Genomic DNA, 27,492 nt, shown 5'->3' on the forward strand with positions numbered 1-27,492 from the left:
TGATGTCTTTGACTAAAATAGGATACAAATAGGTTTGTATCTTGAAAACAGATGATTTATTTCTCTCCTTGAAGACAGAAGCATGCAATAGTAATTCGAGAGGAGCAGGGGAGCATCTGCTGAAGGATGCTGCTGTGCCACCACAACAGAGGAGTCCCACACATGCCCTGTTCAAAATTCAAGAAGGGCATTGGAGGGGACAGTCTCCAGGCAAGAGGCAAATGAATGTTCATACTTCTTCCCCCTCTCCAGTTTTTACATATGCTAAGAATCGCAGTACAAAGAATTCAAAAAACCTGTGTATAAAGATCAAATTGCTATGAAAACGTCTCAGAACTTGTAAAATAGTCTTTGTTGCTGCTGGCCTTTTTAATAATAAAAATAGGGTTTAAAGTCTGGTCTTGCAGCAAGCAGGAATCTCTAGGGTGACACAATAACCATTTTAGTTAATCTGACCTGCAGCACAAATCAAGAAGCAAGGTATGTGTTAAAGCCCTCCCTTATAGTGAAATGGCATTTGCAGCGTGGCTGTAATCACACAAAATGAAAGGTTTTAAAATTGACCTCTGTTCTTCACTCAATCCTCCACTGAGAAAAACGTTTCTTTCCCTGCTCAGAGAAATTCTCTCTCGCTTATGTCTCACACTCTACATTTCAGAATATATGCAAAATCTATTTTTACTACTACACCAATGACATTTTTGTGGCATTCTAATACTAAAAATTAAAATTCAAGTTGTGTAAGATGACAAGAAGTACTTCAGCTATGAGATGCCGAGACTTTATTTTTTTTAAAGCATTACTGCAAGTTGGTTTGAAACTCTTTTGGTTACGAAGTACATGATAGGTGGTTGTTTGCATTATCAGAGCTCCAGTAATTCAAGTTATGCAAATCTCACAAGATTTTCTCTAAACACTGTTTCCTTAAACAGGAAGCATCCCTTAAACACAACTGAAGAAAAGAAGTATGTGCTACCACAGATAAAGTCAACTAATTCACACCAGCTAATCCTCGAAATGCATGGTGGCAGGTGGCTGTATTATCAACCGAGGGGGGAAGGAGAGCTACCTAGCCAAATACGTGTTCCCCTCGGAAAAGGGGTAAGCGAAAGCCCTCATGGCCAGCCAAGAAGTACGCAGAGCGGAACAGGACTCACGTATTTGGTACAGGCTTTCACAGAAGACAAAGCCCATGAAACCTTCACTCTCTAGGTCTTCAAGAACAGTTTTACAAGGAAGGATTTATTTGAAGATAGGGATGAGAAATTAAGCATCTGCATTAGCCAGGGCTCACTGAGCAGTAACAGGGCTGGGGTTAAAGAAAAGCCAACGGGTGGCACATGCCCAGCACGATGCTGTGCGTCTCAAGAAATTCATACCGCTGCCCGCTTCTGCGGGGGCTTCAACATGCAAAGTACTAGGCAATAAAGGAAGAGATTTCTTTACTTCTCAGACTGAAGCGCTGGGAACTTATGTTTAGAAAAAACACACAAAAAAATAGTCTTGGCAATGCGGTAACAAATAAAATACAGCCGTATGGATGCAAATGAGCTCAGAAGAAATGCTGGCAAGGCAGACGGGGAAGCTAAACACCACAATTCTGGAGTCAGCTATACAGGAAAGACTAAAAAGTACACGTACGAGACACTGGGTTTAATATCAAGCACTAAGAGGGGATGTCTCCACATATGACATTGTAGGCTGACAGAGTACGGGACAGATTAAATAAATATTTAAAGTAACAGAAGAACTGGCAGGAAAGAAAACCTGGGAAGGCTGAAGACAAGTTAATGTATGCCTAAGGGTTATGTGTGCTATCCAGCAATAAGTACATCAGGAGTAATAAAAGCACTAAAGCAGATGAACAAGAATTTGTATAAGACTTGCGGGGAAAAAAGCAAGGAATATAGGCACACAGAAGAGGCAGAAGCCCCTGATTCTTTCGGCTTCCACAATAAAGCAATTAAAGAATAAATTAATTAATATTCAAATTCAAAGTTTAGTCAACAGTGACCAAATATCAACATTTCCTTTTCTCTAACTTGGATTCAGGAACCTGAACATGTCTATGGGTCCTGACTACTGCCTTTCACTGTACATTCCTGAAGAACTGAATACTGAGGTACCTTTTAAGTGGGGCCACTTACACCCCCCTGAACTGACTTCTCCCTCCTTCTATCCAGTCTCTTTCCTGAACATCTTTTTCAAAATTTCACTGGGTTTCATTGTGTCCTCCATTTAGTGCCTTGAAAGTTTTCTACTGCTTCCAGTCGCTTCTCCCTTCATTGTCTTTGGGGGAAAAAAAAAAAAAAAAGGACGCCAATTTTTTTTCCCCGCATTCCCTCCAAGCATTTTAAGGAACTTGTGACGAAAATGAAAAATAAACCTTAAAAATCTGTTTTCAATCCCAAGCTTCTCGCACTGGTTGTCATAAAGCTCAATGAGCATTACTGCCTCCAGCCTCTACCTCTCCTATACAAAATTTTCTGCCCTACAGGTTGAATGCGGCTGAATAGCAGACTTCTCATATGGGGGACATTCTCTGAGGAAAACTGACATTTGAAGGCTGCATATTTAAACATTTACCATCCTCTCCTCTTGCCTATAATGCAATTTCTCTTCTTGCAATTGCTTCCTTTCAAACTGTTTTAATTAGCCATACAATTAGTTTCCACTGACTTTTCCCTCTGTTATAATTTAGATTTAACAGCAGAAAGACAGAATAGCATGCGCTGGTTTGATATGCAGCCCTAACTTTTAATAGGGCTGTATGTAATACCGTAGATTTCTTTCAGGTTAATACTCCACGTGCGTGCTTCTGTGGCAGAAACAGCCCCTACCAGGGCTGTGTCCCCCAAGACCAGGTGACTCATCTGTCTAGAAATAAAAGAGTGCAATAAGGGGTTGTGAAGAACAGCAGAAAATTTTTCAAGGATAGCCATGAAGTAATCTAACCATAGATAAAAAAGATCCCTTCCATTGACATTTCCTAACATATTATGTTATTAACTCCCCCATCAGAATTTTAAGAAAAAAAAAATTGAGGGTGCCGTGACTTCTGATCTGTTATTTTGCCCATTCTTGTTATGAATTTCCGGGATTGGAAGGTGTATTGCCTTTTACCACGTTATTTTGTTTAACAATTATTGATGCACTTCTGTGCATTCTGGAACACGCGGAGCATGCTTTCCCCTCTGTGCAGTCCCACCAGCTTGTCTTACTTGGAGGCCCAGGGAGGTTCCCGGGTATCTGGCACCCAGCACTGAGCTCTCTTTGTGTGTGTTTTCGGACACTGCCTCGGCACACCACAGCAAAGCAATACAACCCGTAGTTTTTGTTTCAGACGCGATGCTGTGAGAGAACACTGTGACCGTCAGCACACCAGCATTATCACGACGGGACAGCGTCCAGCCCTTGCCAAGACACGGCTTTAAGAACAAGCACAGCTCTTCCAACACGCGACGTGTCAAACGGCGTTCAGCTGCCGTAACATCGCATACCCCTGCGCTCGCTCTTGAGGTCTCAAAGCTAGGGAACATTTACGAGTTATCGTCCGCCCGCATGTTTCTCCGTCTCACTGTGCAGCCCACCCAACAGTCACTCTTGGCAGAAATCTCCAGCTCTCCGATATCACCTCTGTCATACTTTTAGTCCTAAAACTCCTTCTATTAGCAAGTTTCTGATCCGAGGCCGTACTTTCAGCTGGTTACACGTCCATTATAGTCTCAGAGAAACTCAGAAAAGGCTATTTGAAAATCCAAGAACAGCTTTAATGGAGTTCTGGGGGGCTATTATTTTTCACTAGATAGAGAGAGTTGCTATCATCTTCCAACCGGCTGGTTTTAGGATATCCATTACGTTATCTCAGCTGCTCTTTTCCTATGCTCCTTCTAAACACCAAAATGAATGCCACATAAAGAGGAAATTTGGTTCACTTTTTAATTTGTTCAATTATCTAATGCATCACAGAATTTCCATCCCTGACTTTCTGCAAGATTCCTAACACGCCGTATCTCTGATGATAACCCTTTGTCATTTGTAGGGCTACACCGCAGGTAACAAAAATGTATGTATGTTCAATAATCATGCTACTTTTTTTCCAAACATGCAGAAGCAGGTAAGAAACACTACAGAACAATAAAGATAATACAAATCAGATAATTAAGCAGAAGCTCTCAGGATGCCACTGAAGGCTCATAAAAAGCCCATCGATCGCAATGAGATCTTATTTTGCTCGCAGCATCTTGTTTGCTGTTTTGAGAGGTTAGTTAACTAGGGAGTTTCCTTTTCCCCTGCCACGAGAGTGGTCTTAACGAATTTGAACCATCAGGTCCACAAGACTAAATAAATACAGAAGCAGCACAAGATGGGGGGAGGAAAAGCAAGCCATCAGCTTAAAAATGTGGGTTGGCAATGGTAGGGAGAGCAGCAGACAAAGGGTCAGGTTACAAATACTTGTTATCTGAGAATGTGAGAGAAAGTAAGGGAAAAGTTAGGATGGTCACATGAAATAGGAAGGAAAAAAGAAAGAAAACTATGATTTTTGACAAAGAGATACTACAGAACAACTAAATTTCAGTCATTACTATATAACTCACTGGAATCATGCAGACTTTTTGTTCCATGTTTTTGATAAGTGGGTTTTGGGTTTTTTTGGTAGAGACAAAAGTTTGCTATTTTCTTCCCAATCAGTTGATACTAAAGATACTGAATTTTCTCAGCATCTCATCTGCTGCCGTCTTGTGACACCTATGTTGAAAATAGTAAAACACACAAGTGCACCAAGCAGGCAGGGACAAGGGACCAGGAAGACCTGTGCAGTCCTAAGTGAACAGAGCTGCTGGAAGAGCAAGGAACGGGGCAGGTGAGTCTGCTGTCCATCAGGTGCTTGCTCCACACTCTCCTTCCCACTCACTTCAAAAGCCCACTCACTTCTGAAGACGAGAAACAGAAGCACGGAAGATCAGGGTTTATATTTAAATTTCCAGCAGACACTGTTTAACAGTGACGTTTTTAGAGGTCTTCCGGGATGCACTGTTCATATGGCATGCTTGCGCATTTGACAGTATCCTACCTACACCTACTCAATTTCAGAAAAGGGATGAAGCCAGAGATAAACTATAAATACAGCTACAAGAACTGCATCAACTGAATATTTTCCTTGTAACTGGAAGTAGAACAAGAAATAGCAGAGAGCACCTAAAAACCAAGTTATTGTTTAAAAGTGCAAGCATCAGGGACAATGCGAGGACTGTATCCTCTCAGCTTGAAGCGGGAGGTAAGATGGAATGAAAGCAAGGGTAATTTACCCAGACTTCGGGAACGAAGTTGCACAAAGAGCTGGCCCATGAGGTGAGCAAGGACAAAATTCTTGAGTGCACAAAGGTGCAGCTTGGGGCAAGCCTTGCAGCTGCCTCGGAAGGAATGCGTGCTTCCTGTAGGTACTAAAATCTGCTGAAACAGGTGAAAGGGGGAAGTAAATAAAGACTTAATTCATAGCAAGCTACATAGACTGAGAATATAGGAAAGCAAATGACTTAGCATAGGGGCAGTTTGAGGCAATAGGTCACGCAAAAAGGGATGAAAAGGTCACAGCAATTATGTATAGCCTTTTGGATAAAAGAATCCACTGCCGAGTCTCTGGGTATACTTCCAGCAATGTTAAGATGTGGCCTCCAGCGGCTGGATGACAGCACATCCTGGATTTGTAAGTATTCATTGTTAGGACGTACACTCCAGACTTTGGGAAACATTACTTTAGAACATGCTCCAGTGCCATCACCCCACACCCTCTCCCTTTTCCCTGGGCTCACCATCAACACATAAAAGACAGCTTTGAGGAAGGCAGGCCCATATTCATTCTTAAAAGAACTTTAAGCAGATCAGATGAGGCTTTCCAGTGGATACTCAACCAGAGTGGTCTGGAAAGGATCTGGTTCCAGCTGACAGAGGTATCAAAATTCCCAAGTGTGCTTTCTTAGGAGCAGGCTAGACTCACAACTCGACAAGACAGACAATGGTGAGCTTTTTCAGGCTTTCATCCCAGTATACACTGTGCTTCTGCGTTACCATTTTCAGCCTTGGGGTATTTGTTGATTTTTATTTTGCTCTTATCTCACTCTACTCACATTTGCATTTTTTAATACAAATGTGTGCTGACCATTTATCTCCAAACTGTCAATACAAAACGGACCAGCTGCCTTTGGGCTCATTTCCACTCAAGCTTGAGACGGTCTCACAGAAAAGAAAGCACCCCTGGCAGAGAAAGTGGGTTTCCTATGTGGCACGTGAAGCCAGGTGAAGTTCTGGCTGCCTCATTCTCCGGAGAACAAAGCAGCAGGACAGAGGGCAAGGCAATACAGACCTGTGCTGTCCTGAGAGGCACATCTGCCGCCTCTTCTTCTGGTGAGGCACCTGGAGACCACTACTCTGGTAACAGCACAGCAGGGAGAAATATTATGGACAAGTGCAGTGGAGGCTGTGTTAGTCTGGCACAGGATAAGATGCACTGGAAGGAGGTGAACTCAGGCACTTAGCAGAACACCAAGCACTAAAATTAGATGCCTTCTCCACTCTGTTGGCTCCTTTTTTTACACCTATATGCCACTTTTAAAAAGTGATCTCATTAACAATACCAACCAATCTAAAAAGACCCAAACACACCCTCAGCTTCTTTCTGTACTAAATATCCAAATCACGGAATATTTTTCAAGATCCTACCCATTATTGTTCAGAGGAAAAGAGAAAAAAGAAGCTGCACAAATGAATCGCTTTGCAGCGTGTTGTTAGAAGAAAGAACCTCTAAAAACAACCAGATGATGCAGAGATAAAGCCACCTACAAAACAAGACAAATTAGCATCACCCACTGATCGTTGATCCTGGTGGCACTAGAGGCAAACCGGGAAGGGCTTTAGGGCAACTTTGTACTCACAGATTGTAAGCACGAAGAGAGAGTTATAAGCAGAAAGAAAGAATTAAACCATAAATAGTAAGCAAGTTCCTTCTCCCTCCTCTTATTTTACAGATTTCTACCATGGCGCAGATCCAGAGCATTGATTCTAATACTATTTTACTGGATTTCCATTTGTTTTGCCTGGGCTCCTACATTAATCCAAACAATAAGGGCCTTTAAAGCATTCATAAATAACCTGCTGCTGCTGCTGGCACCTAGGAGCCAAGTGCAGCAATGTTAAGCAACAACAAATTTCATAGTTCAAGAGGCACAGTTAAGGAAAAAGGTTGCTCAGAAAATCACTCTCATTTAGCACAAAGATCCTTAAAAATTGCATGAAATCAGTCAAGTAACTATAGAAACCAATTTCTTCAGCTCTGTATCACACGTCTCACACCTCAATTGTCTTTATTATCATCTGCTGTCAGATCCTTAATCAGAAATGTGAATAGGCTTGATGATTTATTCAGCAGGGAAAAGAATCTGTAGGTCAAGTGAAAAATTTCACACACACATACACACGCACACACATCTTCAACCTTAGGTACTTTCATTTCATTCTGTTCCCAGTAGCTCTGGGGGCAACTCCAGTGAGATCCAATATTAAGGCTCAATTAAAATAAGCTCCAATTAGTGGAGCTTTTTTCTCTCAGGCTAGAAAAGTCAGGAAATGGATATTGGGAAATGTAAAAAGTCAGCTACTGAGAGGAGGCTGCAGACATAAATGAACTTATTTGTTGATTTCTACAGTTGCTATGCAGAGGCCTCTGGGAGTAAAAGCTTAACCAGTCTAAGCTATAAACTAAAACCCCTGCAGCTAAACATGAACTGTGTGAAACAAGGGCTCCATTCCAGAGCAGAAAACTGCTGGGCCCAGAAAATTAAAAGCCAGAGGCGTTTTCCATTTAAAACTAAATCCCAGTACCGCCTCCCAGCCAAAGAATTATAAGCAGTATCAGATTTACAAAACGAACAATTACCCTGGAAAAATGTAGCCTATTGTACAGTCCCAGATGCTAAATCTCAGAGTTTCTTTTTTTTTTTTCCTTCCTTTTTTCTCCCCCCCACCTAATCCCACATTATATTCCTACCGAGTGTACTGCTGCAGTTTACAAAGGACTGCTTCTAGACAGGACTGAAACTATGAAAATAAAATGTTAAAAAAAAAGAAAAAGAGAGCTCATAATTCATTGACCTCATTTGAAGCACTGCCCTTGCCTGAGGCAGTTCCTGTCCTTCCCCAAGGCCTCTGCAAATGGTATGCAGCAGCAAAATAAACCCTGACCTAATTGCCAGGACAGGGCTGCCAACCTTCTCTCAACACACAAAGGCAAGCATGGTAACTGGAAAGTCCTACCTCTTTCGCTTTCTGCTTTAACCGCAGTTGCTCTGGATCTTCCTTATTGGAACGGCTCTATCAAAGGAAGAGGAAAAAGATTGAATAGAAATTACTGGCATCCAAACACCATCGAATCTGTTAAATATTTAATAAATGACAATTTTCTCTGGCGATTGAAAGATTTAGCTCCAGGGGCAAATGCCTCAATCCAGACTGGCTTCCTTCCCTCCCCCTCCACACACATACGCACACCCCCCCTCCCTCATCTGGGCCGGCTGCCTCTGCTCTAGCCTGGAGCAAGATTAAGCTGAAAATGATGCTAACACTGTCAGTCAGGTCCAGTCTAGGCATGATGTTGTTCATGTCAGCAGCAGACACTTAAGAAGGACAGGAAGTATAGGAAAGAAAGGGAGTCGTACTTGTGCAAGTACAACACGATTCTTTCAAGTCAAGATTAGGCTTCCACCCAAGAGGCTCCAGAATTCAGCTTGAAACAAAATCAAAAAAGCAAGAAACAGAAGATGATGGCATCTGACGGAGCAACATCTACCGATTTTTTTTTCCTGCCCCCTGGCTCCTGTTCTTGAGGGGAGGAAAGGGGGACGAAGGTCCCTACTCCTTAGTAGCAGCGGCTCCATCAGAGGCTCGCAGATGGCAGGGTACCAGCTCCACGAGGCCAGCCTGCTGACCTAACTACAGAGAACAAATACGTCTGGCAGGGTGGCAGGTCTCACCAAGTTCCAGTTGAACAAGCATAGTGAACTCTTATTTTCAAACAGTGTCATACACAGATATGGAGAAAGACTTACCAATTTCAGAGCCAGGAATAGAGCCAGGAATACTTCTTTATTTAATTTTAACCAGTAAGAATAATCTCAAAAGCACTGTTCAACCCATCACACATTTGAAAGAACTTTAGTGATTTTTTAAAGAATGTAAAAAGCTGAAATCCTTTCCTGTATAGCCTAAGCTATCCTAAACATTACAGATTTCCAGTTACAAGATTAACAGTTACTACAGTTAAAGTAGAAATAGAGGAAACCTGAAGATGTTCCCCAGTCTACAGGGCACAACTACTTCCTTGGAAAGCAAGAAGTTCTTACCTTGGCTGCCCGAAGCAACAGTTCACGTTCCTCTTCATCCTTTCTCTGCTTTTCTAGGTGATCAAGCTTTTCAAGAAATTTCAGCTGTGCTCTGGTGTCACTAGATACGATGTACCTATCACTCCCCTGGAAAGAGAAGTTTGTTATAGACAACCAGGTTTTTATATACACCACTAGAGCTAATAAACCCAATGGGAACAATCTGAAGAGATCAAAGCTATTTTTTTAAAGCTGAAAAGTGTAGGCTGTTTTAGAAAGAGTTCAGGTGGTAGGCAGTCATTTACACATCTCCTCTCCACTGAAGCATGTTTCTTGGCATCTGTGACTAGTAAGAGATTATTGCAAAAGTAACATTAGCAAAATCTCGTTCTATTATTTATTGACTGTAACAGCAATACAGTCTATAAGTCTTAAAGGTTAAAATTTTGTTTTAAATAGAAATTTCATATCCAGTAAACATATATACAGGACTCTCTCTTGCACAGGTTAAAAGGAAAAGAATATGTTGCAAAGCAGTAGAACACCATATCCTTTCCCCTTTAAAGAGAAAAGGTAAAGATAAAAACAGAATTTGAAATTTTAAGTTTCTAGTGTTCGGTGTTCTAGTTTCAGCCATTTAATCGAGAATTAAGTCTCACCTAGTATTTCCAAAAAGAGGGTTTATGGACCAGAAGGGTGATTTAGAACTAGTTATAATAAATCTTGGGTGCATGGAAAGTGAAATGTTTAACTATACGTTGTTTATTATAGCTTTAGGAATACATACTTTTGCCTCACTGTATGCTCTCATGTCACAGAATAATTTATGTTGAAAGGTGACCTGTGTAAGTCAACTGGTCCAGCCCCCGTGCACAGTTAGGCTGGCAAATCCTAACGACAAAGTCCAACAATAACTGAACATGCATGCATTGAACAAGACTATGGTCCTTTTAGTCTGAAAAAAGCAATCAGTAGTTTGTTTTTTGAACTATTTTAGCCCTTACTGGAAGGGTCTGAATAAGTTTAGATTTACTTTGTCTAGATAAGAAAAAAGACAGAAAGGGCTGAAACACTGTGAACTGGCAATGAAAGGTTTGGTTTTACTATTCTGCTCTTCCAAATACAGGCTGTTTAAGCCACATGTTGGACAAAGGGCATTAGGCAAAACAAGACTGGGAGCCTGTTCTAGATGAGGTAACATCTGTGCCACCTGTTTGTACCTTACCACTCTTTAATGCACATCCTAGAGTTATCTTCTTTCTCTGGTACTTTGTGAGCTTGTTTTTTCCTGAGAAATTCATCCTGGGGCTTTTACCAGCCAAACACACTACATATCCCACAAGTCTATGAGACCAGATGGGATCCACCCAAGGGTACTGAGGGAGCTGGTGGAAGTGCTCACCAAGCCACCTTCCAGCATCTATCAGCAGTCCTGGCTAACTGGTCCCAGTTGACTGGAAGTTAGTCAGCGTGACCCCCATCTAACCAAATGGCCAGGAGGAGGATTCAGGGAATGACAGGCCTGTCAGACAGGTGTACCCCAGGGCTCACTACTGGGGCCAGGTCTGTTTAGTATCAATGACCTGGACAAGTGGATCAAGTGCACCCTCAGTAAGTTTGCAGATAACACCAAATTGGGCAGGAGTGTTGATCTGCTTGAGGGAAGGAAGGCTTTACAGAGTGACCTCGACAGGCTGGATCGACGGACCGAGGCCAACTGCATAAGGTTCAACAAAGGCAAGTGCTGGGTCCTACATTTGGGTCATAACCCCATGAAATGCTACAGGCTTGGGGACAAGTGGCTGGAAAGCTGCCCAGCGGTAAAGGACGTCATGGTGTTGATTGACAGCTGGCTGGATATGAGCCAGCAGTGTGCCCAGGTGGCCAAGCAGTCAATGGCATCCTGGCCTGCATCAGGAATAGTGTGGCCAGCAGAACTAGGGAAGAGATTGTCCCCCTGTACTTGGCACTGGTGAGGCCACACCTGAAATCCTGTGTTCAGTTTTGGGTACCTCATTTACAAGAAAGACACTGAGGTGCTGGAACATGTCCAGAGAAGAGCAACGGAGCAGGTGAAGGGCCTAGAGCTCAAGTCTTCGGAGAAGCAGCTGGGGGAACTGGGGTTGTTTAGCCTGGAAAAAAGGAGGCCTTGTCGCTCAGTAGACAACTATCTGAAAGGAGGTTGCAGAGAGGTGGGTGTTGAGCCCTTCTCCCAAGTCACAGGACAAGAGGCAACAGCCTGAAGTTGCACAAGATGAGCTTTAGATTATATATTAGGAACAATTTCTTCACTGAAAGTGTTGTCAAGCATTGCAACGGGCTGCCCAGGGAAGTGGTTGAGCTACCGTCCCTGGAGATATTTTAAATACGTGCGGATGAGGTGCTTAGGGACATGGCTTTGTGGTGGTCTTGGCAGTGCTGGGTTAATCGTTGGACTTGATCTTAAGGTCTTTTCCAACCTGAAAGATGGTGTGGTTCTATTCTCAGGAAACCTTTCTACTCTACCCTGATCTCACACTTCAATGAAGCAACCTTGACACACAACTATTCTGGAATAAGCACAGCATATTTTACAGCTATATTTTGGGTAGGAGTATATTTTAAGTATATGAACTATTAGTGACTTAAGTTGGTAAATTTTCAGTTTTTAAGCACACTATACTCAGCGTATAGTCATATACTTTTAAAAGCTGGAAGGAAAGCAAAAGCCTTCTTGTGGGGCACCGCTGCCTCCCAGTCTGGATTCTCACAACCCAGCCTACGCATGTAATCAATCCCTCTTCTGGCATTAAGTTTGGTGCTTTTCAATGAGCCACCACATTGTCATTATCACTAACTGTGGCTCAGACCATGCCATGTGTTGCAACCAAGGAGACTGGCTATCCCAAGCAGAGTCTGTGGCTCTGTAGAAGTCTAACAAACTTCCCCCCCTGCTTCTCTTACTCTATATTTTTTTAAATGCTCCCCACAAAACGTACACTACTTCGTAAGTCAGCCTTAGTATATTACTACAGTTTGTTTTGAAGAGCAGTTTATAATAATCCACCACCATGCCACAATCCTTTTAAAGGGACAAAGGAGAAAGCTGTATTACCAGGAGATTATTTTTTCCAAAGTTTAGGAGTGTTTCGCTTTGGGATGCCCAAAGCCAGAGCTAGATATCTATGTTTTTAAAACCAAATCCAAGACCCTGTGCCAATTAGGAATGCAATCCTCTCAACCAGAATTACCCCAATGCACTACCATGAGCTTATATGGGATAAGAAATGGGTCCATTCATAACTGCATTTCAGCTCAGCACCAACTGTTTTAAAATGCTCAATTTCAGGTCTTTTTAGAAGAGTAATACTTACAGTTCTATTTTGTCCTATCTACTCAATAAATTCATCCTCTGTTGTAATTTACCTCTGAATTGCTTAGACAGAAAACACTATTTTATACCTGTTCGTAACTCATAGCCATTACTGTTATGATGAAGCAAGCTGGATTCAGGTTTTGTCCATATAAACAGCTGAACTTCCTCAAATAAGGCCACACTGTCCCCAGCTACAACAGTGCAATCCCAACAAAACAAAAATTGCAAGTGTAATTGAGGACAGAGTTTAACTTGGTTATAAATAAAGCATGTAACCACAAAATAGAGTGTAGTCAGGTTTGTATGCACCAAAGCTGAACTTGTATATCTGACAGTTAAAAAGCTGGGTTTACTTCAACTGAGCTAAATTTAATCTGGAGTTCACCAAGTGAAAAAGTTTATCCACTTCCCTGAAACCCTATTGCTTTCACACAACAATAGCACATTAGTGCATCCATTCAATCCTGTCATGAAATTCATTCCTTCACGCTTTCTTCCAGAGAAATGTACGTACTTCAGACCTCTCCAGGGATGCACTCTAAAGCGCAGCCAACTCTTACCACAGGTTTAATCTTCGGTTTACAAGTACATGAAACATACAGTGTTGACGCAAAGCATTCCCAGGTAGGTCTTCAGTGAGAAGAGACCTGGTAACAAATTCAAGAACAGCTATATACCTTGGCTGCGATTTGCAGCTTCCTTCCTAGACTGTCACGTACCTGAATCTGAAACCTGACTAAGGCATCTGCGGTTTAGCACCAGGAATGTATTGCACGTCCTGGGGCAGAAAGTTAAAACCCACATACAGGGAAGCTGCACTCTATTTCAGTCTACCAGGAAAGGAGTTGGGAGAAATCCATAAAGATCAGTTCTCCTACGAAAACTGCCATGTTGCTCAAGGTGGCTGAAGTCAGCCTTGCTGAGGACAGTGCAGGAATATCAGCTAATATGTGGGAACCTTTAGAGCTTTGGCTTTTTATGGCTAACTTCCATACCAGAAAAACCTCTGCTAAGTTGCTTGCACTCTGCAGCTGGATGGCAAGGCGAGGTGGGCAGGGGAAGGAACACAGGGAGAAGGAGGCTGTCTGTCCTCACATCAAGGAGTGTTTACTTTGCCAAATTCAGAGCTCACCCCTTAAAGCAACAGATCTGCCACACCATACTACCCTACCGATAGCACACCTTAGGGTTGCTGTGTGTTGTTGCTACTGCATGTGGGAGAACTTCTCGTGTTTACAACACAGCACCGTGCCATGCCTCTTGAAGCCATATGTTCACGGGCTCCAAGCAAAGGAACTCAGAGCAGTCATCTCATGCGGTGCTGAACGCACTCACACCAGAAACATGTTTTTAATCACTGTACTGTTTAGTTGTCGTTATTACTTCTGGTTTCGGCTACCATACTACATCACATGAAAGCTCTTACCTCAGCAGTTCTCCACATTACGGGACAGACTGCTAAGGAACTGAACCAGGGTCCTACCAAGCCTCTACAAAGGCACTGCAACAAGAATCCCAGCACAGACAGCAGCTTACAACAATCTGAAAGGCTATTCAGTGCTTTAGCTAGAGACCACCCATGATAGTTTTATCCTAATTAAGTTAGTAACTTCCAGTCATAGGGGGCCAACAAGGAAACTGGAGGGGTCTTTTTACAAGGGCCTGTAGTGACAGAACAAGGTATAACAGGTTTAAATTGAAAGTGGGGAGGTTTAGATGGGATATCAGGAAGAAATTCTTCCCAGAGAGGGTGGTGAGGCACTGGAACAGGTTGCCCAGAGAAGCTGTGGATGCCCCATCCCTGGAAGTGTTCAAGGCCAGGCTGGATGAGGCTTTGAGCAACCTGGTCTAGTGGAAGGTGTCCCTGCCCATGGCAGGGGGGTTGGAACTAGATGGTCTTTAAGGTCCCTTCCAACCCAAACCATTCTATGATTCTATATACTTCCCCACTGCCCAATCCTCTTGGAAAGTCCCTGGGTAATTCTCTGAAACGCATGGAGCCCATGCTGAACACCAGTACCTATCAGTAACCTAAAGGGAAAAGAGGGCAGGGGCAAACACTAGGGGAGGTGGAACACAAGGCTACATAAATACATAACAGGGCTCCAAAACCCTGCAGTGGCCTGTTCTAGAACTTAGGTTTCTAAAAGCCTGTCAGCATCTCACGATAACATTACTCATGTGGGAGACTGATTGCACAAATGCAATCCTGTAGGATGCTCCTTTTCAGTGTAATACAGCCTTCCTACCGCAAGAGGGCACCTGTGCCCCTAAGATTATTATGCCCATTACTTTTTCTTCTTATTGCAGCCTTACAGTCCTACCACTGCTTCTGGCAATTCAATCAGATGTAAAACCTATCCGTTTTCCTGTTGCTTTAGTTCAATGAGAAAGAAATCAGCCATACGGATCCCACTGTCCAAAAACATTCCCTTGCTGTCTTTGGTGTCTGCAAGACACTACACCCTACCAGCTACTCAGAACTTCAGTTTCCACCCCACAAGCTCTGTCGCATCCCCCACTTTCTAGAGACAACACAATATATGCAGATTTCTAACGACTGGTCATAAAAACGTGTATACTTTTTTTCTGTACTGATTTTTTACTACTTTATCTTCTTCTGGCAAAGAACAGCATAATCCCGCTGCTCCAGACACCACTGTAAATACTTATAAGTTTCCAAATAGTTCCTGCTCTTTACTATTGCTTCTCCAGCACTTAAAAGCCTGTAAAAGTGTTCAGATCAAAAATAACTTCTATCCCATCATTAGTTGCTGCCGTTAAATTTCATTAAGTACAAAGTTCCCAACAGATACATCTGCTTTTCACTTTTTTTTTTAAACAATACTGAAAGAAGGACTAATATCTTACTATTGAAGGACAAAAAAAGGGCTCAAAGAGCTATTTTGCCCACTAGTAAGTTATTGCTTCCCATCTGTACCATACAAGCATCATAAGGGATACTGACTCACTAGAACCCAATATATTTTATAATTGAATGAAGCTAATATAACAGGAAGGGAAGGGAGTCTTAAGTACCACTGACGGAAAAAAAACCTCCCACTCCAGAAACTTTAAGATCAAAGGGGTCTCTGGCTTCACATGGAGCACTTTCTAAAAATAAAATACTCAATTCAGTTTCCCAAGTCTTTTTACTGAGCCAATACTGCATTTCCACCAACAGTAAATGCATAAAGCAAACACAAGTCCCTAAATCAACCTGACCACGAAAAGCATTCAAAAATAGCTTTACATGTACCATGCAAGATAGATTTTGTGTAACAGCCACCACTTCTATGGAAGAGGAGAAATGCATGCACTTATTCTTTTGCTGGGTTTTAAGAGCACCTATCCAACAAGTCGAAAGGAAAACGTTAAGGAATAGTTAGAGGCTATAAACAGTTAAAACAAAACCAGCCTTTGGTTGATACTGAAAATGCACATATTGCATACGATGTGCCTATACTTGGAAGAGGTTTATCTTCAAGGCTGCAAAGCAGGAAAACTTTGGTGCAAAACTTGCTTAATGATTTCCTTTACCTTGTGGGTTGATACTCTGTGCTGAGCAATTACAGTTAGTTTTTCTAGGAGGCCTCGTAATCTCTCCTGTGTAGCGTGGGAGATCAAGTTCACAACATCAGAGTTAAGTTCCATAATGTCATGCATTTTACCTGTGGAAGCAGAGAAAATCCATTACGTGTTTTAGTAGTAGCTGATAATTGAAATAATTAGCACAGCAGGTATTCTGTTCCCCCTGGAAGTCATACCCATTATGAATAAAGGTTTGGAGATTATGATTTTCCTGGTAAAGTCACCACTTCAAAGATCTTAGACATTACATTAATAAAACTTAGCCTGGAGCTTCAGAAAATATAGACATTGTTTCACTTAGCCTCCAGAACCACTCTCCTTGCAAGGTCATTTATAGGACAAAGTTAATAAGAACACAAATCAAGCTTCATGTTCAGGGAGGGGGAGAAGTGGTAGCTGTAGAAATTAGTGCCATATTCTGTTAATTCCAGTAATTAAAAAAAAAATAGAGAATTACATTTTGCCCTGCTTGACACCGTGCTTGTTAACAACTCATGACATTTATTTGATGAGCAGGGATGGTTTTTGCAGCGCAATCAGGGCCCATGGGATGCTCTCACCTGCCTCGACCAACCGGCACAAGGCAGACCTACCCAACCATCCCACGGCAGCAGCTCGGGATACACAGACCAAGTCCAGTCGGGGTCATGCCATCACCTTCACCCTTTTCTCTCGGGCTGCCGCTGCCTCTCTGCATTTCAGCAGCTGCGACTGAGGCTGGCAACAGCTCCGGGCAAAGCTGTCCCAGCCCCATCTCCAGAGCTGGGCATCACCTCCACAACCTTCCTGCGGCTGCAGGCTGCCAACGGATAAGCCTTCCCTTGGCTGACACCATCAATCACTCAACACAACTTCGTCAAGGCACCTGGGCAGCAGCTACTTTTCCCTGGCAGGCACGGCAGGCAGCAGCTTCACACGCCGTACCCATCAGAAGCACTGTTCCTTGCCTCTTGCCGCATTTACAGTGGCTGTAATACTTTATGATGCAATATAGAGCACGCCTTCAAAACCCATTTCAGTATTTATTGCCAAGTGGAGTGTTAAGAATGGATAAACAGTACACTGTAAAAAAAAAAGCTAATCACCTATTTCATTTGCCTTTGCTATGCTAACTGAAAATGAATAACAACCTTGCAAGACAGGGACAACCTACAATGTTTTCCCAGATATGATCAAGATGTACCCACTATTTGATCTTGGCCAGTAAGCACTGGCCTGTACCTTGGATAAAGCTCACTTTGCTCAAGCACCTTTCAACACTTCCTCAGCAATTTCCCGCTAGAGATTATCAAAATACTGAAACGTCAACTTCAAGACAAAACAAAATCCACCCCCAAACCTCAAGACCTGCCCCCAGAACCACATACTCCCTAACCAAAGAGAGCTCATTTCAAGAGCAGAAGTGTTTATCTTCTGAACTGCTGTACTCCCCGACAATATTCCTTTCCTTGCTATCACAACACTTCTCATTTATAACTTTAATTACTATTATTAATGTGGAACGGCTGCCTGCCGTGCCTGCCATGAAACAGCCAGGCCTGGTTTTTCCATCCTTCAATTAATTGCCTTCAGACCCCAAACCAGACAATTATTCTAGAATAAGTACTTTACGTTTTTTTGTAGATCTCTCTTTTTCTTACACCCACTTCCCATGGATGACTGGTTAACCCCCTACTTAGAGAAAAACTTCCCAGGCACCCATTTCAATGTGTATTTTCCCTTTCTCACCAGAAGCATAGCACTTACTTCACTCAACCACATTCCATACAGCTCAGGTGGCACGTCTGGCACACTAGTGTGGGGTGTACTGAGGCAGCAGGTAGCATTTACAGGGTACATGCTCATCACAAGCTAGCTGCTTAGTTTAGTCTCATTTGTGTGTAGAAAGACTCTGCGACCATGTAGTTAAACCACTGTGACAGAATTATGACTGCAGGTATGAACTGCAGACTTCCCTAAACGCTCAGCTGTAAAACTCAATGTTCCGGTATGGCAAGCTACCGAGCAGGGAGCGCGAGCAAGGAGTTTAGCAACACGCACCCAGTTTGCTGCAGATAGCGGAGGTACCGGTCAGTGTGGTGCTGTACAAATGCACCCTGTCTGCTCTGACATAACGCAACATTGCTAAGTGACAGTTGTTATTTTGCCTAGAAACTAACAGCTGAAATACACATACACTAAGAAACACTATTACACTTCATGCTGCAGGCTCAGCATACGTTCCACAGTATTATTCACTGATGGATGACAAAGAGCTTTAACATCTCTTTTGCATAAAATTAATGAAAGATTTTTCCAACGAGGGAGTCATAAACAAAGGTCTGCCCTGTGCATACGGGCAGTTTTAAACTTCTTCCTAAGTTTCACAAGGGCAGGATCTGTAATGTTTGGTCAATAGAGTACATATATCTGAACAGGCTGAGGAAGGAAAAGGCTGTTAGGAAAGCTGGCACAATCCATCAAGTTCGGAGCTGCAGAAATAGAAAAGCATACTTAAATGTTTGATTTGACACTATCATAAATATGGTTGTTATGTCTGCCATTAACTTAAAACAGTAACAAAGTTTTTGAGTTCTCACATGTAATACTGGCACCAATTTCTTTTTTCTGGTTGTGCTTGAGATTATTTCCATGCAAAAACCTAGAACAGTTGTTTCCTACAAGGGGAAGTAAAAATTCAGTATAGTTTGGTAGAAACATGTAAATTGATATGGCAGTCACAAATAGTTCCAGCCTCTTCTTCAAAGACTGGAAGCTAGCTGATGAAACAGGCGAGGAAATACTACTCCATAGACTTCTGTTACGTTATGCCTTGTTCTCACCTATGTTCAAGATTTTCTCCTGAAGTGCTTCCGAGGAGAGAAAGGGTTCATCTGCACAAGAGCGGATCACCGTACCAACGAGCTCGGAGTTTGTTGCCAAAATGCATGCATTCTCCTCATTAAGATTGACCCCAGCCATAGAAGTCACATCATTTATGTCATCTTCATCTCTGCTAAAGAGAAAACCAACATTTTGTGCTTCATTCAGAACAGATACAGAGAAAAAGCTTCTTGACTATCAACAAACTGCCACATTCAGGTATCTTGGAGGCTACCCCTATACGATAGGTGTTTAGTGTGTGTGGGACAGACAGTCAGCTCCGAGAAGCTTTCACACTTCAATGAAGTGACTCTCAAATCTTAGCTTGACTAATGCCTCAGTTACCAGGCATGCAAATCCTTCACATGAAATTTTGAGCAAACTCAGAAACCAAGGACTGAGGTAAACCTGGATTAAAAGTCCCCACAAAGCCCCCACCATGCACCAGCTTGAAATTTGTTCTAAAACTCCAACTCACCAGGTAGAACCAAGTGTTGCATAAAGCTGAATACTGACTCAGGAACTACAAGCAAGCCTATTTTCCCAGATGCCCATCCTACAAACTGAAGCTTATGTTACAAGCATATTAGCACAGATCTGATCATCTCTTTTCTTTTACAGTTCCCTTAAAAAACCCCACACACACTCAAACACTCCTTGTCTATACTGGAGCCAGCCCACACGTTGCACTTCGAACCAGTCTTACTAGACAGTATTTATATATGTAGTGGGGAGGATGCTATGCTTCCGAAGAACAGTGGTAGAGCTCTAGTTCTTAGCATCCCTCTGTTAGCTGGATTCTGCTGTAGCAACTTAGATCTGCACCTCAAGTCCAGCATACTTAGGGCTAACATAATGAAAACTAGCTGTAGTCACAGCAAAGCTCACGTTAAACAAATAGCCAATGTGCCTCGACTTTTTTTTGTTTAAACATTTAAGTTAAAATACTAAATTAATCTTTTATGGGAAAAGTTTTTTCAGGACTTTAGCAATGAAACAATCCAAGTTACTTTCAAATAAGTTCAGATCAAGAGAAAGCCTTTTTGCTTCACAAAGTGACAAAGTCCCTAATGGTGGCTTCAAGGGTTTAGGACCAATCCAGAACAGAAGTCTGCAGTATGAATACAGACAAGTGGAGGCAATAAATCTGAAAGTCTTTTGATTTGGAAAACAAAGAGAAGAAAACAAAACAAAAACCACCACACAACACCTAAACACACACACCCTTCTTGAAAAGTATTCTCTGGCAAAGTCTGATAAAGTTCACCTTCAGAAAATACTGTATGGCCTACATAACTCTTCAACAAGGGGTTAGCCAGAAATGTGCCATTTTTAGGTGAAATGGGATCTTTCATAGGCTGTCTTCTGACTGGCAACAGGTAGAAGCCGAAGTCGTTCAAACACAGGTTAGGTTTGAACAATACTCAAATGACACAAGAAAGCATTGGGATTTTTTCTTAAACTACAGATGCATTTTCTCCTTTGAGCTTCAACAGGTTTTTATGGCATAAATCCATACCCGCAAACTTCTGGAGAAGAGCCTGGCTTAAAAAAAAAAAAAAAAAAAAAGGAGTCCAGCCTTCCCCTACTCCTCCTGTCATTCGTCTGTGACCCCTCAGTGTTAGGAGTGTCTACATGATTCGCGTTGGGAAAGGGAGACCCAACAGGTCCTCAAACCAGCTTTATTAATTCTTACCAGACACTACAGCTTCCTGACGAGGCTTGTACCCCAGATCCATCATTAAACCCCAGGACTGTCAGATCAGTTAAATGACCACAGTTCCGATTTAAAGGTGAAGTCACTGCTGCCAAAACAGCTTCCCTCTTCCTACCCCTTCACAACCAGCAGCGTATAGATACCAGTTCCAAGCATATACTCATGCTCTATCAGCCTAACAGAGACCCTGATCTTTCAAGAAGTGTGTAAATGAAGCTTCACTGCATGATAATTGAGTGCTAACTGATCTTTCACAAGTTTCTTCCTCTTAATGACCACTCCAGAGAAACCTTTGCTGGTAGCAGAGACAAGACCCCCAACGAAGGTGCAGTGGCTGCCACGGATCTGCTGATAAAAGAGATTACGAAATCAGCACAACTAGCACCAAGGACATACATCACAAGCTACTAGAACTGCAGGTGCCGGAGCCTGACATCACCCCACTGGAGCTGTTTATGGAATACTTGTCTAGCACACCGTTTCAGTAAATGATTTTAGTTTTTAATCTGGCCACATACTTCAAATACTCAAGCAAGAAGGAAGTAAATTTCTGTACTACACATCTATCCACCTTTCTACATACACAAGTTTCAGTTCTCTAAAACCAGCCTTCATCAGGTTACTGTTTTCTTCAGTATTTCCATGCACACAAGTCTCTTTTGTGAGCACACACAGAGAAGAGCTTATATGCAAGCAGACTTCTCTACCTGTACTGTTTTTAAGCACCAATTCTCATTTCCCCACTCTGAGACAAGTTTGCACTAAGTCACTAGCCTTGATGACTATGAAAACACTGCTGCACTTATTTAACCCAAAGAATTTATCATTACATTTCCTTAGAAATAGTACCCCCTAAAGATTAATGAAAGTTTCTCAAACCATGTTCTTTCTACTATTCTTTTTTTCCTTGCTGTTCAAACAAACCTCAATCATTTTAAGTAAGTTATCAAGTGCTTTGAGTAAGCTATAAAATTTATTCCACTAAAGTGATAAATTTGAAATATTCCAAAGTATATATGCAGGCATTTCTGCTGGACACTGACTTGCTTTCATTTTAAACAATCCACCCATAAAGCCCCCCCTTCTACAACACCTCCTTTAATGCTTTTTGCATATGATCATGTCACACCCAGAAATCAAAAAGCAAAATTCTCCCAGCTGTCATAATTCTGCAGTGATTTAAGCTTATCAGGACAAGGGGAAAAACAGAGTTCTGAGCATTATTCTGCATGAAGTCAAGTTGGACACTTACACAGGATACTCGACTGGAAAAGCAGCCTAAGCAGCAATGCAGACGCGCCACACATTTAGGGTTTGCCTGTACAGGTTGAACAGCGAGTCTGTGGCACCCTCTGGTGCCTGACACACGCACACGTAGTCTTCCAAATACGTCTTTGCTCCTTTTATACTAAAGTTGAAAGGAAAACTAGAAAGGCATGCTTAACCCAAACCTCTGTACACCATCACGGACAACTATGTGGGACAGAACAATTCCATCAGAGCAAAAATCACCAGTGCTCCCCACCACCACAGGGCAGGAGGAGCAGCTGCCCAGATGTTCTCCACTCTGCTGTCTCATTCCTGTTTGTCTGTTAGCTGGGATTGCTGGTACCTTCCAGACAAAAGGCACAAATCAGAGTTGTATATGCTTTGGAGAACAACTCTATTAAAGTAGATGCAAACCAAATATTTGAAGGTGCAAATATGTGTCTTGTTTTATCCAGGGTACTCTGGCATGTACTTCACAGAAGTACGCAGAGCAGTTCATAAAAATCCTGATGCTTTTAAAACAGACTGCCCATTACAACACATGCCACAGGGCAGTCAAGTGTCAGTGTTGCCCACACTTAGCTGAAATAATCTCTACAAGCTGGGGTTTTTCTGGTTGGTTGGGTTTTTTTGGGTTTATTTTTGTTGGGTTTTGTGGGTTTTTGTTTGTTTGTGTTTGCGGTTTGGTTTTGGGGTTTTTTCTGGGTTTTTGGTTTTTTTTTTTTTTTTTAAATAGGGGGAGGCGGGGGCCAGGAATCACCATTTTTTCTTACTATTCATCTCAAGCAACCTAAACCAGCCCTTTAAAGAGCGCATAAGGTCCAATTGCCGCTTAAGTACATCTTAGTATTTTGTTCTCAAATCCTGCCCTAACCTAGTCATACAATGGCAGAGGGAGACAGACTCGATGACATACTGCAATGCAAGACCAGAGTCTCGTGTGCAAGTGTCACATGTACAATCACAAGACATGCTCTCTGCCCATAATGAGTCTCATCACAAAACCTGAAAGGCAGCCATGGTGCTTCTCTCTGCCTCACACACAGTCACCAGTTGATGGATCACAGGTCACAAAGAAGAGCTGTGCTGGGAATACTGGAAGTCAGGACACAAGAGAGCAAACCACTTCACGGCTTACTGAGGAGTATCTATTGCCTGGGACAGATTAACACCATGTGGTTCTAGCCCTGCTCAGAGAACACAGATACAGGACTCTATCCACCAAGGCCGTGACCCCATCGTAGAAGGCTACCATATTCGTCAGGCATGATCTGCCCTTGGTGAAGCCATGCTGACTGTCACCAATCACCTCCTCATTCTCCATGTGCCTTAGCATGATTTCCAGGAGGATCTGCTCCATGATCTTGCCAGGCACAGAGGTGAGACTGACTGGCCTGTAGTTTTCCTGGTCCTCTTTTTTCCCTTTATAAAGATGGGGGTTATGTTTCCCCTTTTCCAGTCAGCGGGAACTTCACCAGACTGCCACGACTTTTCAAATATGACAGATAGGGTTTTCCCCGCCCCAGCCGCCAGTTCTTTCAGGACCCGTGGATGTATTCCATCAGGTCCCATGGACTTGTGCACCTTCAGGTTCCTCAGGCGTTCCCAAACCTGATCCTCAGTGACCATGGGTGACTCTCCATTCTCCCAATCCCTGCCCTTGTCTTCCATGACTCTGGGGGTATGGCTTGTGCCCTTGCCAGTGAAGGCCGAGGCAAAAAAAGCATTGAGTACCTCGGCCTTCTCCATGACCTGGGGAGCCAGCTCTCCCATTTCCTTCCGCAGAGGGCCCACATTCTCCCTGATCTTCTTTTTATTCCCTATGTACCTATAGAAGTCCTTCTTGTTGGCCTTGATGTCCCTGGCCAGGTTCAATTCTGTCAGGGCTTTGGCTTTCCTGATCTGATCTCTGACATCTCGGATATATTTCATAAGAGCTTGAGGCAGCTGAACTACAATAGGTGAGCTATTGCTTTAACATCAGCTTTTCATTTCAACTTCTGGCTACCAGTGTTTTAAGTGTTCACTCTATACTACACGTTACTCTAACAACAACAGCTCCCTGTCTATGCCAGCACACACAAAGCTGTAGCTTTCAAGAGATGTCAACAAGACAAAGGTGTCATGTCTGGTTTTATCCCTGGAGGAGCAACCTCAAGCTTGCCTTAAAGTCACAAGACCAATAATGCTTTTGACAGTCTGTACCTCTGTTCCAAAATTACATTTTAGAGCTACAAAAAAAAAATCTGCTTTTGAGAAAAGTTAATCAGTTACAAGATCTAAAAGCCTTAAGCACTCTTGTAATCTAAAGGCCTAGAGAATATGCCAGAAGCCATAATTAGAGGTGCAGTCAATGACTTTCACCTCTATATACAGGAACAAGCTTGTAAGAGATGCTAATAAAAGATTTCGAAATACAGCACAGAGCTTTAGACAGGTTACCAGCCAGCCCAAGTAACAGTCCAATGCTATTCGTCCATCTATAATAAACAGAGGTTTTATCCACATCAGTCCTATGGAGAGCTTTTAATACAAGGTAACTTTGCTGTCGATTAGTTAATAGTACTCAGGATGAAGATCAATACGCCTCCTCTACAAGTGAAAAACTGGTACATACTGACACACATGGTTCATATAATTGCACTCTTATGACAGCATGATGAAAATCCAACCTCATCAGGTCAGTTTTCTTATATTAAGAATAACTAAGATCTGCTGTGAGGTCAACGTTTTTAGGTTCCCCCTTGCTGATTAGTACTACAATGTGAAAAACACCTATCAAACAAGTTTCTAAAGAGAGTTGTGTTTTTTTGGGCTCTGTTCCCACCTCCTTACTTCTTGTCTGTTGCTTTTGTTCCTTCCTATAATAAACTTCTGATACTGTTTATTTTTACCTGAAGGATGTTGCTCCATTCTCTTTTACTTTAGGTTTCTGAACAGGAGATGCTTGAAATGACAGAATTTTATTTCCTGGCAGGGTAATTTGTTTCAGAATGGAACCTAAAAAAAAACCCAAAACATACCATATCAGAAAGCAAAATACTAAGATAACTGTTCATACATCTAGCAAAGGCTGCTGCAACTCAGCAACAACTGATTAGGTCTGTTTAAAACCAGACACTCTGGTGTCTTACAATTCTACAGGTTTTGTGTGGCCAAAAACCTTACATGCGCTAAGCAAACATCCTTCTCTGTGCTGACCAGTGAAAGGTTTTAGTGAAAGCTGGCTGGCTGAGACAAACTCACAGGATGCATCCACCTGAACCTGCCAAGGGTTAAAGCAAAGTCTCATGAAACAACTCTCAAAAGCATCACTGTTTAAAGGAAGCTTACTGCAAGGAGATTACTTGCAGTATTTTAATGAGTATGAAGTTTTGATCAACATGCCTTTAACAGGTGCCAGAAGTCGACATCACACTGAGTTTGTCATCAGAACTGCAAGCAGACAGCGAAGATATCTGACTTGCCACACAGAGCTGGCTGCTCCCCACAACTACCTTCTTACATTGCTACAGTCCACCAACAGCCTGTGCTTATTTATACACCTCAGCGTTCCTCTCCCTTCTCCACTAACAAGGTTCCACTTTACCTGCAGGAAACTGGTTAGTTTGAACAAGCGTATGCAGTGGCATCTTTTTCTCAGCAGATGTCTGTAGGGTCAGCGTTGGGGATTGCGGGAGTGTGGATACTTGCTTTACAATGGTTCCTGACGGTTGCTGGACTACCTGGAAATGGAATATCCAGTATCAAGAGTGAGAAGAGCTAAACACACAGAGAAGCAAAGTAGTGTCAACGTGTTCATTCAGCCAGAAGTGCTCCTGGGCATGCACGCATGTCTAGCTTTCAGTTTAAAGCAAACAGCATGCTCAGAAAAACCTCACGGTTTTTTAATTTCGTGACAAGAAATCTTAAGAAGTGGTGGTGAGCTTTAAGCTCCAGCTCATTCATTGAGCTCTAACAGACACTTCACCCCTACTTTCTACCGATAACCATATTAGACAAGTTTCCCTGAGTATTACACAATCCATTACACTAAGAGGCTTTCTTCCCCTTAAGTCTCGCTTAACAGACTGACAATTGAATATTGAGTCTGCCTGCCAATAAGTTCAGATGGGTAGTTTTCACATGCATCTTGTTAAAAAGAGAACACCAAACAAGCAGAAGTCTTGCATGAAATTCTTTTCCTGTCAAGAATTAATAGCATACACTGTGAAGTTACTAATGCATTTCAACATCCGTTGTAAATTGAGATGCTGTGTCTCAAAGTGTTAAGGCAAAAGTACCCTGAACCCATCAGTCAGTGAGAACAAGAAATACCATCTAGCAACACCTACAGTGTGTAGAGCCTCCACACAAAAACATCGTTACACTGCTGAAGGGTAAAAAGGAAGGAGGTTGATAGTTTTGTTTAAAGAGGCTCTTGAAAGAAACAAAACTAGACAGCAGGACATCATCGCAACACAGACCTACAGGCACAGCCCATAAATACCAATTCTTCCTCTTCAGGGGTAGCTATTAAAATGCAAGAAAGTAATAAAATTGCAGCATCTCTAAAAGCCTCATTCATTTCTAAGCCTCCTAGCTAGCAGAATGTGAGCTGCACCTTTTGATACATCCTTAGGAAAACTTCTTGATTACAAGTAGTAGAAAGATGTTGATAATATTTTGCTTTGGTAAAAGCACATCTTCAGATTGAATCTTTTTTTTTTTTTAGCAGCAGAAAGCCAATACAAAGAGATCTTCAGGATCAAGAAACCACTTTTCCCCCTCCTCAATGTATTTTATTCTAACTTGAGAAAGTCTAAAGAGCACTTACACAGCCACACTGCAGAAGTTTAATTAAATAAAAAATTGACACTTCAGAATTATAATTATACTTTGTAGGTAATTATACTTCAGAAATCAGGCTGTCTCCTTCTGTCATCTAACTTCAGATTTATCAGTAAACATCATTAGCATAAGCATCACACATTCACAATAAAGAGGTACTTTGTGTATCAAATAGTCAAGATACATCCCACCCATTCCCCTATTAATAGCATCATGGTTTTGGCACATGGTTTGGATGGTAATGTACAACAACTGAGATGAAAACCAGACAACAAACAGACAGTTCTTGAGAAGAAACTTAAGATCTGTAAAAGGAAAGAAGTAGGGGAGTACAGGGACAGACTGTGGACAGAGTCCAGGCTCAAACACGCAGCACTTAAATAGTACAGACACATTTGCTTCTGTGTGTTTTTAGCAAAGCACAGTTTGATCTTTCTGAAAGATCCAGTTTTCATATGCTGGAAGTTGCAAATCAGAATGGTTTGGGTTGGAAG

General features: G+C 42.2%; 1 protein-coding gene across 1 annotated transcript in view; it reads right to left on the bottom strand.

Moving 5' to 3' along the window:
- Window positions 1-25,902, bottom strand: part of LOC104509754 (transcription initiation factor TFIID subunit 4B-like) — a gene marked incomplete at its 5' end in the record, with an annotated part of 40,351 nt that extends 14,449 nt beyond the window's left edge. Inside the window, 6 exons of the mRNA XM_010151794.1 lie at window positions 8,311-8,367; window positions 9,396-9,521; window positions 16,270-16,400; window positions 19,143-19,312; window positions 25,063-25,168; window positions 25,758-25,902. Of these exons, the coding sequence (XP_010150096.1) occupies window positions 8,311-8,367; window positions 9,396-9,521; window positions 16,270-16,400; window positions 19,143-19,312; window positions 25,063-25,168; window positions 25,758-25,902 (735 nt within the window). The remainder of the gene's footprint in view (window positions 1-8,310; window positions 8,368-9,395; window positions 9,522-16,269; window positions 16,401-19,142; window positions 19,313-25,062; window positions 25,169-25,757) is intronic.
- Between the last annotated feature and the right edge of the window lie 1,590 nt (window positions 25,903-27,492).

Source organism: Eurypyga helias, unplaced genomic scaffold (genome assembly GCF_000690775.1).
Source record: "Eurypyga helias isolate BGI_N326 unplaced genomic scaffold, ASM69077v1 scaffold8125, whole genome shotgun sequence".
NCBI classification, from domain to species: Eukaryota; Metazoa; Chordata; class Aves; order Eurypygiformes; family Eurypygidae; genus Eurypyga; species Eurypyga helias.